The 18,029-nt window shown below is 34.3% G+C and overlaps 1 protein-coding gene across 1 annotated transcript in view; it reads right to left on the bottom strand.

Moving 5' to 3' along the window:
* Positions 1-1,554: 1,554 nt before the first annotated feature.
* Positions 1,555-18,029, bottom strand: part of FIG4 (phosphatidylinositol-3,5-bisphosphate 5-phosphatase) — a 44,516-nt gene continuing 28,041 nt past the window's right edge. Inside the window, exons 11-16 of the mRNA XM_051212338.1 lie at positions 15,625-16,047; positions 14,454-14,590; positions 11,239-11,674; positions 6,989-7,293; positions 3,952-4,085; positions 1,555-1,842 (exon numbers count right to left, since the gene is read on the bottom strand). Coding sequence (XP_051072514.1) covers positions 1,741-1,842; positions 3,952-4,085; positions 6,989-7,293; positions 11,239-11,674; positions 14,454-14,590; positions 15,625-16,047 — 1,537 coding nt within the window. The 3' untranslated portion in view covers positions 1,555-1,740. The remainder of the gene's footprint in view (positions 1,843-3,951; positions 4,086-6,988; positions 7,294-11,238; positions 11,675-14,453; positions 14,591-15,624; positions 16,048-18,029) is intronic.

The raw sequence follows: 18,029 nt of genomic DNA on the forward strand, positions 1-18,029 counted from the left end.
TTTATTCATTTGAATGCGTTTTAACATGATGAGAATTTTTATTCAAAATAACCAAAACGGTATACGGTAAAAGCAACAAATATTTTGAATTATTTATCTAAATTATTAAGTGAATAATAACTTGCTCATATATTATGACAATTTTATTGTAATTAACTACTTCATCCGTAATTTGATCTCACTGTGCAATTTAAAAACAATAGTTATTCCTAATTAACACATACCTATAGACTATTTTTATTAATCATAAAATCTTATCATTGCTTATTTTTATTTGAACACAGATAGTGGTACAAAGAGACACCAAATACATATGCGCCACACAAATCTCATTTGATATATGTGAGGGCTGTGATACTGCCAAGGTGCCCAAACCGAAGCAGATGGTTTTATTAGAGGGCCACACTCGGAGCCTTCGGCCTAAAGGTCTGACCCACAAGGTAGTGGAGCATCGTGAGGAGATGCAGTCCAATGGTAGCCCATGGCCAACGATTGGTTCATACACTGTTTGTTCCTTCAGGATACTGGAGCCCATGTGCACCATTGGTTTGGAATCAGGGTTTTCCAACTCCCGTGGGTGGGTTCTCCATGTCCATCAACACGGTTAAAGCGCCAGACATTCGATTTCCGTAAACAACAGTAATGCAACGAGAAGGCAGTGAGTAGAACTTCCCTGGCACAGGCTATATACGCGTGGCCATGTGAGAGCATTTCGTGAGGGAGAACGGACTCTCTCCACTATCGGCCGTACCAGAGCATTTGGGGGCTAACGAGAACAATAACGGGGCGGATTTGCATACATATAGCAAACAATTCGCTTTGAACCTAGCACACAACAATAGCATCATGCACTGTCCCATCGCCCTTGGCAGATCAGGTAACCCGAAAGTTACGAGAACACCATGAGAGCATACGACAGACTTGATACCCCAGAAAGTACTGTATCATTACAGTACTTTCTGAAGGTCTTACACTACTGATTATAACTATTTACTAGTTTCGAATGACGATTTTTTAACCGATATCATTACACCTCATAGAAAAACAAATCATGGAAAACATGACAAAAGGGGTAAATGGAAATAGAAATTGTTATATTATGCATAAAATTATTTTAATTTACTTTAAAATAAATCGTTATCATTTAACAAATCAATCCAGTTTGTCATAAACAATTAAAGATTAGACACAAATATGTACTAGTTCAAGTAGTCCCATTCTAAGATGAATGAATACTAAGTAAGGCACATTATTGCATTTAACTCATATATATATATATATATATATATATATATATATATATATATATATATATATATATATATAGAGAGAGAGAGAGAGAGAGAAAGAGAAAGATTAAGAATGAACACATCTCCATCGCTATAATCTATCTTCAGACGTTTAACTCGAGATCTTCAAGTAACTGATTAAAGTAATTGTGACCACATTTCACAATAGAAATCAATAACATATCAATGACTGAGCATTATTATTAGCAGTATTGATGGTAAGAGTAGAAGAATAAAACAAAGTCAAATCAACACATCATGTATAATTATGCATAAGTGAATAATAAAGTGAAGTACAAAAGTAAAACACTATTTGATTCTATATATTTACAGAAAATGTAGACGAAAAATTAGTAATTCGTAAAGTAATCATTTAAAATATTAAACATTTGATACTGTAAGAGAATTAAAATAAGTTGCATTGAAAAAATATCCGTCTTTTACTTCTGTATTAATATAATAACTGTGATGTCAGATAAGCTGTTGCCTTATAGATATTCATACTGTTTTTGGATATATTACACAAGCCAATATTATTCATTTGAACATAATTCTAAAATGTAAAATAGATTAATATAAAGAGAATTAAAGGACGATATGTGTTATATCCCGATAAGAATAATGAATGGTAATTTTTCGGATCTATTGATGGACCAATACTATGAGTATATTTTTATCGTATAATTGTTATGTAACTTAAACTGTTCACACATTCATGTCCCTCTTGTTATGGGTTTTATTTTGACCTATGAACTATTATTATACGATTTACCATTCTTGAATTATCCCCTGTCTGTTATTCACTACCTCCCTCATTCACAGCCACTTTTGGCTAAATATTGTACAAATGTTGTTTCATATTTTATGGTAGGTTGTGGTCTGTCTGGTTGATATATACCGAGTATGTTTGAAATAAATGATTCATATTGAGGAAGCTGAGATTGGTGTTCTGGACTCAACTGGCTGGGCTAGGTGGAAAGCAGGACCAATCAGGACTCTAGGCTGCTCGCACGTGTTTATTGCGTCACTAGTCCGATCGATAACTCACTGCTCTCTGATTGTTGATATCGTTGCGTTATACAATAAACAGGGCACACAGGTTCACAAGATATAACAATATGATAATTAACTATTAACTAATAGGATTAAATACCTCTCTGACAGTGGTGGTTAAAAGAAACCTTTAACCCCACACTGAAAATTATCATGTGGTCATTAGTGACCAGTTTTAAGAGGAAATTTTTGGAGTTTTATTGAGAAGCCATGATTCGTAAAACCAATCCGTGTCAGGTGTGAGGCAGTTACCCATCGAAGGCAAAGGAATATGGTTGAGGAATATCATGGATTGGTTGAGGTTAAATATTAGCACTGTTGAATGGAGGCTTAATGTTCTACAGGTTAAGCGTTCACGCGAGAGACCGAATGTTCGGGTTCGTTTCCAGCGTGAGGAGTCGTGAATGCGCAGTGATTAGGATTCCTGTACTATGACAGTACAGCCACCCAGTTCTTCTAGGTTCTCAATGGCGATCTATCTTGGATCGCTCCATAGCTTTAATGAAATTCAAAGAAATCTATAAATTAAAAAAAAGTCAACTGAATAGCTAACAAACATTTTCCCTATACCAATACCAAGTTGTGACTTGGGAAAAAAGCTCTACATCAATAACTATTAACTATGCAGATGATTCAGAAAAGAACAAAATAGTTGAATAACACAACAAATTGAGTCATAAGATCGGGTCTTAGTGAACACCATAAGTTCAGATCACAGGACAAAATTTTTGCGATAACAGTAATTGTGGGTTGTACAATATTCACTGATATAAAATCACATACTAGTATAACTAACTAACGTCTCGTTGATTACTTAAAAACAACGTACTAAGATATATATAACATTGATCAGTATATTGTACATGTTTGCGCCATTTCTATTAAAAATGCATTAGAATATATATTTTTTCCTTCCAATTCTTGTCAACTGGCAAAAATGATCATATTCATCAGTCAGTCAGCTACAACGTAGGATCAGGCACGTATATGCATCGGTCCAGGTTGCCATACTTCGTTAACACAACAAGATAGACACCGGATTCATAAAAGTAGTTAATCCAGTTGTGGTAATATATAAAAGAAAGATTGCAATAAGGATATAGTACAGGAAGAAAGAACTAGTTCATAGAAAGAGAGATATGAAGCGATTTTAATCTCTTAGTTTAAGGGAAGACAGAGAGTGTATACACCTACGCCATTGTGATCGATTCTGAGCAATGTCACCAAGAGTCTCCAACCATTGGTTACGATAGTCACGCGGACCCCAACCAAGTAGTCTACATCTACCAACATGGCTCAGACTAGAAGTTAGTGACTTCATGCACTGATGCCACATTTTGGTTTGGCCATCATATTCATCAGAAAATAAAAACGAATGTACTATAAAACAAAGATAAGCAATTGAGTAAAACATTATCAAAATTACTGTAATTTTTTAATACAATAAGATATAAATTAAAATTACCCAGTATAGCACAATATGTACAAGACATGAATCAGGGCAGCGGGGCGTAAAGAACAGTATATAAAAAAAGATCAAACATAACAAGTAACCTGTTAACATTTAATACAATAAATATGAATAGCTGAAAAACAGATAGCAACTTACATTATAAATATCAATTGAAGTTTTATCTATAGGCAACGAAGACGATGATGATAAAGTATTGAGACTAGCAAATTTATTTATATAATAATTATCAATTTGAATTGGATGTTTAATAAAATCTGTACGAAGATAATCTGTATGAAAATACAATATAATTGAAAAACAAAAGAGTAGAGATTAATTGAATATAGTTAGTTAATCATGTTTCATAAACACAAAAATAATACAATTTATCCATTATACTACAATTACAAACTAAACTGTAACATTAACATCTACCATTGGTTTTATTGTTTGTTTAAAATGAAATATTTAAGAAAATGTTGTTTAAACTATATTATATCTACATTATTTAAATAAAAAAAGGTATAGAATATTAATGTTTCATACACATGAATAGAGTCAAGCTTAAAAACAAGTTTAAAGTTTAATGGTCAATTTTATTAACCATTTAGCTAGTTCATGTGGTTAGTAAAATTGTTAAACCTAATTTGTATTAAACTATGTAAGTTTTTTCTTAAAATGATTTCATTTTTGTTATATCTAGAAGGTTGTTCTTGATATACCGCGTACAACGTGAGCACTAGAACGCCAGAACCCTTCCTAGTCACAATGAGAAGATAGAAGACTAATGAAAGGAATATTATTCCCAGACAGTGTAAATTATAGTACAAAACTGTCAAGTATTTATAGTTTTTAGTAAGAACAAATTCATCATTACAGTCCACCAATCAGCATACAGGGGGTTACTGGCATTGTCCAATTGGGAAGCTACACGTAGAAATTCTAGAATATTCTTCCGAAAAGTGATTGGAATGAATATCTTTGGCTCCTTCTGAGCCTCCTACAGCTTCCTCGAGTTCACCCGTGGTCCGTCGTCACAATTTTATTGTAGGATAATAAATGTCAGATTACAATTTTAATGTTTTCATTTTTTTCTTAATATTAGTGAAATAAAATTAATCATTTGTCTTTCCTTATTATTTATGTAATAAAACGAATAGAAAAAAAAACGTTGAAAAGAAAAAGAACTACTGATATTGTAGTGAACAAGAACACGAGTAAGAGACAATCGAAGGTATTTCGACATGAAATTACATAGCATCTCAATAAAATCTGAGAACCATATAGTAAATAGTTAGTTGCTGAAAAATTCCCATTAGATTAAAACACAATTGTATGAACGAAGAATATTCTTTTCAATTTTTATAAATTCCAATGATGTTTTCGTTTCTGTGAACTTTGCGTTATACTTCAGGAACTCATTGAATGCCTTCAACGCAATGGGAATTTTTCAGCAATTAAAATCTTGTGATCAACCCATTGCGTTAAAGGCACTCAATGAGTTCCTGATGCATAATGCAAAGTTCACAGAAACGAAAACATCATTGGAATTTATAAAAATTGAAAGGAATATTCTTCGTTCATATAATTGTTTTAGATAGTTAATTTGCAAAATATCAATCCATCATCTCAAACCTGACTGTTTCGTTTGCAAATATCGGTTCATTGTCTCAGATTTCATTGTTCATATATTTTCATACCAATTGCGTTCCGTTTCAGTTCCTTTCTTATCGATCTTCTACTGAAATACATTCTACGCCTGACCACCGTTATATATTAATTATGTGGATATAAGTAACCCACACCATAATATAACGGTAGAAAAGTTGAGTTACTATTATTAATTGTTGGCAAATAATAATAGATATTACACTTTACGTAGTAAACAACTTGCCTAGGATACGGTTGGATGGAGAGTGTTGGTGGGCGGCCTACGCTCCTCCATGAGGAGTAACAAGTAAGTAGTATATAACTATTTGATACACGAATTTTTATTCTTTTCAAATTTTCACCATAAATGATTGATTGTAATCAATGTTTGCTTTTTCTTTTTTAGTGAATATTATTACCATATTTTCAGTTAAAAGAATAAAGTAATAACTTTAATTATAGTGTACAGACACACATCAACAGGAATCATACTTGAATAGTGTAATAAGTTATTATAAGATCTAAATTAATATACTGAAGTACAAACACACTATTCAAGTTTAGCATATCTAGTTTTTCCGTTATACACTCTTGGATATTAAGTGTGAAGTTAGCCAATAGAGCAAACAAATGTTTACTTCCAACCAGCTTATCATCATGGATCTACACTTATCGATATGCATAAATATAATTAACAGTAATAAAACAATACCAACCGAGTAGTAGTGTTGTGTTGTATGCTACTTATGTTGATAAACATAAGTAGTATGCAACACCAAGCGAGATTGGAAAACCTAACAGCAGAAGGCTAAGAAGATCAAGCTGAAGATAACAGAAAGGAATTGTGAATCGGAAGAATTATACAGAATGTGAAAGACAAAGGATGCAAATTCGCCAATGAAGTATTCAGTGTATGGTTCTCTTTACCAAAATATTCTGTATTTTGTACTAAATAATAAGCCGGTTGTCCTCACCTGAGTCTCGTCCATTATAGTGTTACATAATGATAATACAATTTCACAACTGATTACGAAAATAACATTGAGTGATTAATTAGATAATTGATATGATACCGTAAATAATCAAAGCAATCAATCGTAGAAATCCCCAGACTAAACAATTTTTACCGTTGTAGATGAAATATATATATCAAGGTAGAGCCATGATGAAAAAAATAATTGAGAAGAAATATTTACACATTCTGTTTCTCTCTTTAGTACATATGCATTGTTGGGTTGAATAACGTAGTGTGAAGAGCACCAGTAGATATGCAATTAAAATACCGAATCAAGAAGGGTCTCTATGAGGTTGAACATTAGTTTTACTGATGAATAATTACCCGTAAAACAAAACATCAATCCAAAACTTTATAATGATTGGCGGCAAATGTCTTGTGATAAAAATGCTACCGTGTCGTTTCGTTTTAAATTAAACTCAGCCAACATCACAATAAGGCTTTAAATAGAAACTAATGACGAACTCGTGAATAGGTTGTACTATTTCACTGCTAAGAATAAACAGAACAATAATATCATTTATATACCTTCATAGACATGTTTATTTGGTAAATTTAACACGATCTCAGATGATGATACACAATTTGAATAGGTGGATTCAGGATCTTCTTTGGATTTACCAAGTTGGCCAACTATTGTTTGTTTTCGCTTTTGACGTTTTGTAGAATTTGAAGTATACGGGTAACTTACAGAATATCCTTTATTATCAAAATATTTGTCAGGTAGACGTTTAGATTGTATTACTGATAAGTCTGGATCAAGAAGCAATTGAAATAGATTCAAATCGGGCGGAAAGAAATTAATACAATTATTTATCGACTCCTCATAATCGCTAAAAGGAGAAAAAAATGATAATGTAAAACTTCATGCTATGCAATGGTCATTTACAATTAGTTAGTCATATTGTGAATACACATAGTGCGTTATTGGTTGAAATATTGAACTACTAACCATTTAATAGAAGGTTCGGATTCTGTCTAACCTATTCTATTTTGATCAGTTCGGAGTTATTTTTGTTCCTTGATATAACTGAGGGGATTCATACGATAACAGGAACATATATGTACGGAAAATAGATGGAACGATAACATATAATGTCTAACCCGAGAATTCTATATTTTACTGGTCTGTAAGACATCAGAAGATAAAAGCTAAATTAGTATTTATCTAAAATACTACTCTTTTTATATATAACTTTAGGTAACCTAAAATTAAGACGAACAAGTGATTAAACAAATTGTGTCTAATGGCTTAATCAAGTCATTCCAACTACGTAGCAGTATAAAATCGAAATATAGATTATAATAATTTTCGCATCAGTGATCAATCACTTAAAATGTTGATTTCTAATTCAAGCGCTATCTATTACCCTTACATATAAAGTGAAGTCCAAAGCCAAATACCTAAAAGTGTACTTATTAAATGTGTTACGTCAATATTAGTGATGTAACAATACAACTTTTAATTTCTATTCCACAGTTATTAGTAGACCATTCAACTTTACATGTTGCGAAGAGTAAAAAATCTATAACTAATTATCAGAAGGGGTTTGTGGAGATTTTAGAAATTTCACAGATTGAAATCATGAGTCAGTTGAAACTAGACCACCATGGAAAACCTGGAAGCACTGGACGGCCGTTTCGTCCAAGTATGGGACTCCTCAGAAACGCGAGTCCACGATCCCGCACCCCGCGAGACTCGAACCCAGGACCTATCAGTTTCACGCCAAGCGCTTAACCGACTAGACCACTGAGACGGCATCCAATGGTGTTAATGTCTAACTTCAACCAACCCACGAAGTTGCACTATCGTATACCATTGTCTTCAGTGAGCTTATATCTCACAACAGACCTGGTTGAACTCCACTGGTAACGGCTTCTCACTAGAACTCCAGGAGTCCCATACTAGGACGAAACGGCAGTCCAATGCTTCCAGGTTTTCCATGGTGGTCTAGCTTAAATTGACTCATGATTTCAACCTGTGATATAACTAATTAACGCAAAATGACGGTATGTAATAGCTTAAAAAGTGTATTTTTTAAATATTCTCACTCGTACAATGAAGAATAACTAAATAATTCAATTCATTATAAATCGTATGATTTTAATTCAAATTCATAAACGGTAAAGGTGTTAGCACATTTCCAAATTGTATACTACGCTCACTTAGTATCAAATAACAAAACGTTTATTGAAATCTATGGAGAAATGAACAATTATTTTGTGCAGTTATAATTATGCTCACATTGAATCATTGTTAAAATTGAAGGCTAATTAAGATTGAACAAGAATATATTAGACTTAAATATTAGACATTTCATTGATTTGTTTTTCTTTCAGAAATTTTGTTCGTTCTTTTTAAACTATCCTTCGTTTTTTCGCTACCAATGATATTGCCATTGTTTCGACACATTTACGATTCATCTTGTAAATTTTTTCTAGTTATACTGACATATGAAGTATGTTGTTTCAAGGGCAAGTGGATATTTTCACCGAGTTCTATATTATATCTGTTTGTCTATTTAATTATCAGTAAGTAGTAACTAACATCAAACTGTCTTATCCAGAATTCGGAAACTAGGACCTATGAGTAAAAGAGGCGAAAACTGAGGAAAAACTGTACACACAGGTATACTCAACTGACTGAAAAGTAAATAAGTAGATTTTTTTTACATTCTCTATTTACAGCCTGATGTGATATTTAGGTTTCATGAAGCTAGCTTGTGACCTTGATCGTGATGTATTATTTATTACACTCGCTCTATCACATAAGAAAATCTCATACAATTATTATAAATTAGAAATACTTATTAACAGATATTTCATTAATTAACACTACATACTAAAACTGTCTAAAAATGGAAGAGGTATCGGGTAATCAAACCAATTAGATGCCTTGTAATTGTATCAATAATTCAAACTTTAAAGTAGATAGTGATCATAATATTCTTAGAAAACAGCAAGAAAAGTTCCACAAATTATAATCAGAAAATTTGTGTTTGAAACTAACTGGTGAGATTACTTTTTTAAAAATAAATTATTATTATTATTACTATTAATGGCTTTACTCAATATTATATTTTGGTACAATATAGAATTCTCAGCACAGGGTATCTCAACAAGTTTCTTACACACAAAAAACAATAACATAGACAAGAAAAGGAATAAAAATGTTTAAAAAAAACCGAGGAACTGTACAACTTTACAAATTAGAGACATGTTAAGAATCTAGGTTATTGACTTGGTTAACTCTAACAACCTGTTCGTCACAGAGTATATTTGCTAGGTAAGGTATTATAGAACTTTCATACTTTTGCTTGCGTGCATGGATTTTAATGTAATTACGTCTCGTTCTACCAGAAGATATACAAGGAGAAAGATAAGAGTGAAGGGGATGGTTAGTATCTGATAAAATAACACCTGCCAGGAGTTTGCATGATTTTAAATGTCTATCCACAACCATATTAATTATGACTTCGAAAGATTCACCACACATCTTGCTAACTTCCTTCAACACTATTGATTGATCACTGGGTGGTGATCAATGTCATGCTTGTCTAGTCCTTATTAGTGCAGATCGAATGCTATCGATCATGTTGCAATGTGGCCACCAGTCTAGGTGATTCGACACTGCTGGCACTATGTATTGAGATTTAGATGGTGATTGGAGGTAGTCAACAGGAAACCCTGGACCTGGGTTTCGTGCTACTTGGCACTCGTCAGCAAGGTGTACCTGTAATCTTGAGGGAACTGATGCTCCCTGGCGGATTCGATCTCGTGTCACCCAACATGATCGATAGCATTCGATCTGCACTAGACAAGCATGACATTGATCACTACCCAGTGATCAATCAATTGTGATTACATCTCAGTCCTACAGGAGGTTAGTCACGGCTCGGATAGCTCAGTGGTAACGTCTCTGACTGTGAAGCTGGGTGACAAGAGATCGAATCCGCCAGGGAGCATCAGTTCCCTCAAGATTACAGGTACACCTTGCTGACGAGTGCCAAGTAGCACGAAACCCGGGTCCAGGGTCTCCTGTTGACTACCTCCAACCACCATCTAAATGCCTTCAACACTCTCAGCAATACAGCAAAGTCTTTTCTCAAAAGCCCGGGAATGACAATAACTGTACATTTTTAAACGCTGGTTTGTTATCTTTTAGGATTGATTATAATCTAGTTATGGGGTTCGGTGTAAAGTTTACTTAAAAATAATCTTTTGATATGATAGTCAGCGTCTGAATTGACTAGAAAGAAAACGATGCATAAAAATGATTGAGTTCAGTCACCTAAGACATTCGATTATGTCTATTTTTTTGTCATTATGTTATATATACACGTATGTTATTTTATTACATTAAAAAAAACTTTTTCTACTGGACACCTAATTTGTCTTCTGATATCAGTTCAGCTATGGGGTAGGCTAGGGGTTATGCCAATAATTTGGTTTGGTGAGAAAACAAAAATCAGCCACGTTATTGTATTAGATATGATCTAATTTTGCATTCTTTCCTTTCATTTTAACAGTTAAAAGTTCATTTACTAACGCCTGTTTTATAATATCACAAGATTCGATTTTAAAAAATACAACAGGATAGCTACGCAAGGTCTCATATACTTAGCTTTTAGTTACACTTTTGTACCTGTAGCAGACTACAAAGTCATAGTCAAGAACATTACGAGTGACTAAATAGGATCATTTCAACACCAGAACATTAATTATAGTGTAAAGAAATTATACCAACAAATAAATGTGAGTAGTAGCATTCATGGTACCTATCTGAACTAGATTTATCTTCATCATTATCACCGTCATCCTCAGCAACAACAGCAGATTTTTCTTGTTGTTTTTTGTCTATTTCATCATCGAAATTATTATTTACTGGACATTTGTCTTTTACTTTTTTAAACTTTTTTGTTTTGTTTAATTCAACATTACTAATTGAATGATTCAATGCTTCATTTGAATTGTTGCCATCTTTATAATATTTAGACGAAAGATTATTTCGTTTAGCAGACCAATCAAAATGTGGTATATCAGTAAAATTAGGAAATGAATGCGCAGCACATATTGAACGACCTAAATCCATGTAAATATTTGATAATGTAGGATAACTGCAGTTAGTAGGTTGATCTTTTTCAGGAATAGACGTGTATTTTATATTATTATTGTTGCTATGTTGCGAATGTAATTGTTCATTGGTCTTTAAATCTTGAAATAAAAAATTTGAGAAAAATGTGTAAATTTATGTTTTTGAATTAAAAAAGACAAAATAAATTAAAGTAACCGTTTGAATATCTCATAATACTGTTTAGTGTAACTCATCTAACACAATAACCACAGAAAGGTAGAGAGAGTCGAGGGCCTTTAAAGACCGAAACAGCCAATTATGTTCTGAGTCCTATTTTCGTCGGCTCTATTACATTACTCAAACATTTTAAAGGTAATTTTCGTCACGGGCTGATATTAGCTGAAAAAGCGCGGAAAATGGGGGACATTAGACAATTATTTCATACTTTTTGGGGACCCCTTATCGGGGAGCAGCAATGAGCCTATACTATCTTGAAAATGAGCCTAGAGGGTCTCCAGGATAAAGGAGTAACATTGAACTAATGAAATGATATCAGATTATCCAAATGAACAACTTCAGTTAAACTGTGACATAGGTTGAGCATCGTTTAACATTATCAGGGAGTAATTGCCTTACTCTCGAAGTGGGTAGTAAAATGCGATACTATGAAAAATAACCTAAAGGGCTTGGTGGGGACGTTTTTATTTATATTATTCATTTGAACACATAAATATTGATACAACGAGGCACCGAATATATATGCGCCACACAAATCTTATTTGATTTGTGTGTGGACTGTGATACCACCCGATGCCCAAAGAAAAGCAGGTGAGTTTCTCAAGAGGCCACACCCAGAACCTTCGACCTAAAGGTCTGATCCTTAAGGCAGTGGAGCATCGTAAGGAGATGCAATCCCATGGTAGCCGGTGACCAACGATTGGTTCATACGCCATTTGTTCCTTCAGGATATTGGAGCCCGTGTGCACCATTGGTTTGGAATCAGGGTTTTCTAACTCCCGTGGGTGGACTCTCCATGCCCACCGACCAGGTTAAAGCGCCGGACATTCGCTTTTCGTTCACAATTTCGTAAACAACACCCCGCCGTGAGAAGGCAGTAAGACTTCCCTGGCAATGGCTGTATACGTGTGGCCGTGTGAGAGCATTTCGAGAAGGAAAGCTAACTTTTCTCACTTTCGGTCGTACCAGGGCATGTGGGGGCGTGCAATCCCTAAATACAATTTATGAGAAAGAAAATCAATATCGATTAAGATGAATTGCTGTTACGTTGAATTATTCAATATAGACTCTACTTATGAACCTTTAAAATATTTTTACTATGATTTTTGTATAGCGACAAATACTCAGTTCAGCAATTCTAATCTTTAGTAATTGACATTTATTTGTGAGACAGGAAAGAAGAGGATAAAAGTAGTCTCGTTAGTCATATTGAAGTCAGGGTTGCGAAATCTTAGCATAACCCATGAATGTAACAGCACTATGAACACTCATATGACTATAAATTGTTCAAAACAACGCTAATCGATCTACTATAACGAAAATAACTATGATAACTCATAGGAGTTAGGTGTCACACAAGAAATATGAGCAAAATAAAAGCGAATTCAACCACGATTTAGGTATGTCTAGCATGCTCTTTGTATCTTTAAGAAAATAAATAATAGAGTGATGGACTAGTAGTGGGTTGAGAATTCGGTTTTCGACCAATAGGTTGCAGACACTTGTAGGCAGAGATCGGTGGTGGTTAGTATTAGAATCCGGGACGCACCTTTCATCGTACGTAGGACTAGTCAGCTGGATCTCAATATTGACGTCCACTCCAGGACTAAAAACCGATGCCCTTCCCTTAAAACCCCTTCAAGTAAATTAAGACAAGTTACAGGTTCAAATATCATTTTATCTATTTCTGCTCCGGGTAACCGGCTAGTAGTACCGACCCTCACACAGACGATGTTGCAGGAAGTGGATTACACAAAGCTATACTTTGCAAATGAGTTGGATTTGATAATATGGAAGACTGCAATATTCTGTGTGCGTCATATGTCGTACATAAAAACTAAGCGCTACACTAAAAAACTCATTGAGAACAGTCGTTTTTACAAAACTGAATTAAAAGTAAACCGTTACATATTTACTGACACACACACATAGGCTTTCCTAAACTGGATAAATTATCTAATGCTTACTAGCCTTCAATGGTACTTTAACTGGAATGTGAGGTGTAAAGAAAGTCATCTCTGTTAAATGAATAATCAAGTGAATTTGTTTCGCATAGTATATCTAACAATGATCAATGAAGCTGTTAAAACATGTACATATTATAAGCTATAAAACATTTTTAAAATAGACGGTTTGTGGTTAACAGTGGAATCCATGACGTATATTCAGTCCTATTGGTGTTAATCAAACTGATGTACCTGGATTCTAATGTTGATGTTGTCGATAATCGAATCCAGTACTATTTACTCCAAAAGCTAACGTGTCATCCACTGAGCTACTAATATTTAATGTCAGAATCGATCAAGAAATAAGAAAAGGAAATTTGTTGAAATAATTTTTGCTGAGAACTCTATATTTTACCAAAATATAATATTGAATAAAGCCATTAATAATAATAATAAATAAATAAATCAGTTCAAATATCCCGTTTTTTTCAACGTGTATGATTAACAGATAAGTACTTGTAGGAGTTTTAATTATCCCATTGCTGACCAGTCTTAGTTGACAATAGGTGAGTATTGCCTCGATATGGCTATATTGTCACAAGTTTTTTCTAGAATGGATGGACTGTGTCTAGCAACGGACAACAGGACAATTCAAACTCTTACCAAGAAGAGTATAAAATACTTAATATGGCATTTACGGTAATAGAAATAGAGAGAGAAAAGACGAAGTATTTACTTGGATATGACTTCGGAATCATATAATCACCTAAATGATGTTCAACAACAAGTTCAGTTGACCGGATATGGGGATTTGAGAAACGATCCAAATCGACATAAGATGTTAAATCATAAAATTCATTGAACCAATCAACTCTATAAAATGAAAAAATAAGACATTTGAATTACAGTGGATTTTTGAATAACATTACTCCTACTTGCTGACTATTATTTGGCAAACAAAGGGGGGAGTAAACAAGTTTTTATATTGTTCAGGTCTTAGTCAAAATCATGTGTACGTTTTGCTTTGATTCAGCTTACACATTAAACACAGTAGAGCTTTGAGATCAATTGGATAAGCCAGCATTTGTTACGACATATTAGGCATACGAATTTGATATTAATGATCAGACAACGTTAAAATACTTCAACTTACCACTATTCATAACAGCCCAAATGAAACAAATAAATGGAATTTTTTAGTCGAAAATGAATAATGTATAGAATTACGAAGTAAAAATACAAACACATATTCACTGTTATTACACCTGTCACGTTAATTCATTCAGAGTTTCCTGTCAATGGTTTCTTATATCAATAATCCCTACTAGGATGGCTATATATTTGCAAATATTTCAGTTACTGACTTCACATACTCTTACTGCAAACGAAATAGGATGTCAAGATAGGTAGAATAGTATGCATTACATCAGTCTTAATCATCAAAGCGAGTTTGGTACCGTGACCCCACCCATATTCAACCTTATCCCTATTAAATTTATGGTTAAAATATAGTAGTTGGATTGATTGCTAGCGAAGAGGAGAGAGCACTACATGTAAATAAAGTGGTTTGGGCACTTAACCACTTCATTTCTTATATATAAGTGGGCTAGCGAATACTCGTTTTAGAGAAATAGTTTGGCACTAGGAACCGAAACTCTCCAGACGTATAGAAAGCTGTACTTTCTAAGGGTTATTATTCAATGTGATCAATTTATTTATATGGTTTAAACTGATATTAGGGAACCCTGTAAAGATTCATTGGGTCAAGGAGCAACGAAAAGTAAGTACTTTTGGGATATCCTAAACTAGGGAGAATTGATTATCCAACGATTTATGGATTCCCAGAATTTTTTGAAAAACTAATTTCAAACAATAAATTTCATTTTACCACTTCAAACACCACTCACCTGATATCATTTGATGGTAATACAAGGCATCGATCATCATAAAGAACTGACTTTTGTGTTATATCCATTGCTCTGGGTAAACATTGTAAGAGATCACGAGAGCACCAATCAGTTAGTGAAAAGCGACTTGTTGGTAAACGTGCCCAAGCGTCCAACCAATGTAAATAAGCATCACTACACATATCCCAGATACAACCAGACAGTGAAGCAGCGACACTGGCTAGAATTTGATCTGTGTCTGAATGAAAGAGAGTTGGTATGTCTGATTTGAATGTATCAGTCTCATCTATTGAATACCTTGGAATTAGATGATTTTTTATGAAATCATATAGTGTACCAGACCATAAATTAGGACGATAAATGCGTAAAAATAAACTTATTGCACACTGTTTTTCCCAATCAGAAAATTTATTAGAATAATATCTGAAAAAGTCAAAAGGTAAAACCATAATAGATACTTGATAGGCAGATAAGAATAAATATTATATTTATTTATTTGAACACATAAATATTGGTACAAGAGGGCACCAAATATATATGCAACAAACAAAACAATGAAAATAGGAAGAGAGAAAAAAGAAGGTAAGAAGTGTAAAAAATAGAACAATAACGACCAGATTAGTGTAAGGTAGTGTAATAATAATAATAATAATAATAATAATAATAATAATAATAATAGTAATAGTAATAATAATACTGGGGAAAACGGAAAGGTACAACTAGAAGGATTCTTCCAGTTAAAGAACAAACAACCACTTTTACGAAGAAAGTAAAAGAACATTACAGCAGGATCGCCACTGACTTCTATTCTGAGCCATATCTGATAACGTCTCTCGCCACTGTGTTGCACCATCTCTCAGACCCCAACCATGGAGTCGTGAAGGACCAACACAAGCCAGCCCTTTGCAGCTTTCTTTCATACCACGACATTATGTCATGCACTGACCACCTCTCCGCTTCTTCCAACCAGTCCCAGAGTCGGCAAATAATGCACGACGTGGAATTCTCTGGGACGACATTCGTAGAACATGTCCAAGCCACCGAAGTCGGCGTTTCAAGATGGTGACAACAATTGAATTATCATCTCTGTACCCGAACACACGATGCCGAACCTCTGCATTACTGACATGGTGTTGCCGCTGGATGTCAGCACTCCTTCGGAGACAACGATGACCGAACACAGAGAGTCGTCTAACATCCTCAACTCGGAGAGACCAGGTTTTACAAGCTCTCACCGACGCGTTGTAGATCCGACCATTTACAGCCAGACTAACATCACGAGGGCGCCAAAGATGGCCCAGATTGGCATAAGATGCTCGGACTTTCATTATACGTGCACTGATTTCATCACTCACACCCCCACCAGCACTTATGCAGCTACCCAGATACACGAACTTCTCGAATACTTCTATAGGCTCACCATCCAGAGTGAGTACAGGATTAGAGTCCTGTCAGTCTTGTAGAAGTACTTTGCACTTCGAAGGTGCAAAGCTCATACCGTACCTACGAACACTGATTGCCAACTGATTAAGTGCGGATTGCATGCCTTGGGCATTATCGCACAGTAAGACAATATCATCCGCATACTCAAGGTCGAGAAGTCTTTCTCCAGGCAATAGATCCACACCGCCATTACTTACATTCATCAGAGCTGTTTCCAGAATGTCGTCGATGGCAAAGTTGAAGAGGAATGGTGAGATTGGGCAACCCTGCCTAACCCCACTGCTCGAATAGGACAATGGAGAAAGGTGGTTGTATGCCCTCACTCTGCCTGAGGTGTTTGTATATAGGGCCTTTAAGATGTTGATGAACTTCTCAGGCACACCCTTCTTCAATAGACATTTCCAGAGAACAGTCCTATCCAACGAATCGAAGGCAGCCGTGATGTCAAGAAACACTACGATTGTTGGCCTGTGATAAGTATGACAGTGTTCTAACATTTGGCGGAGGGTGAAGATATGATCAATACATCCTTGACTAGAACAAAAACCAGCCTGCCTGAAATCTGGGCACATAAAGTAGAGTTTACAGTGTATCCAGTTACGTATTGTTTCACAACTAGCAAATAATACCAATACAAATATATTGAGGTCAGTATTTGACAGAAATGGGGTCATTACTGAAATGTAAATTTTATCCTAGAATAAGAAAACAAGCAATTTATTATGATGATTTAGTTATAATTTATGTGAAGGACATGTTTCAGTCCCATGCCGGACTAGGATTAACACAAATGATGACTTATGGGTCTTCCTCACGTTGTTACTAACTTACAAAAGTCAATAGATCTAATGAAGTTATCATTAATGAGCCTAAAATATCAGACCACAATATACAATAAAGTAACAATAAACAACGAGAGCAATTAGGTAAGAAGACTATATGATGCCTAAATAATTAAAAAA

This window comes from Schistosoma haematobium, chromosome ZW (genome assembly GCF_000699445.3).
Source record: "Schistosoma haematobium chromosome ZW, whole genome shotgun sequence".
NCBI classification, from domain to species: domain Eukaryota; kingdom Metazoa; phylum Platyhelminthes; class Trematoda; order Strigeidida; family Schistosomatidae; genus Schistosoma; species Schistosoma haematobium.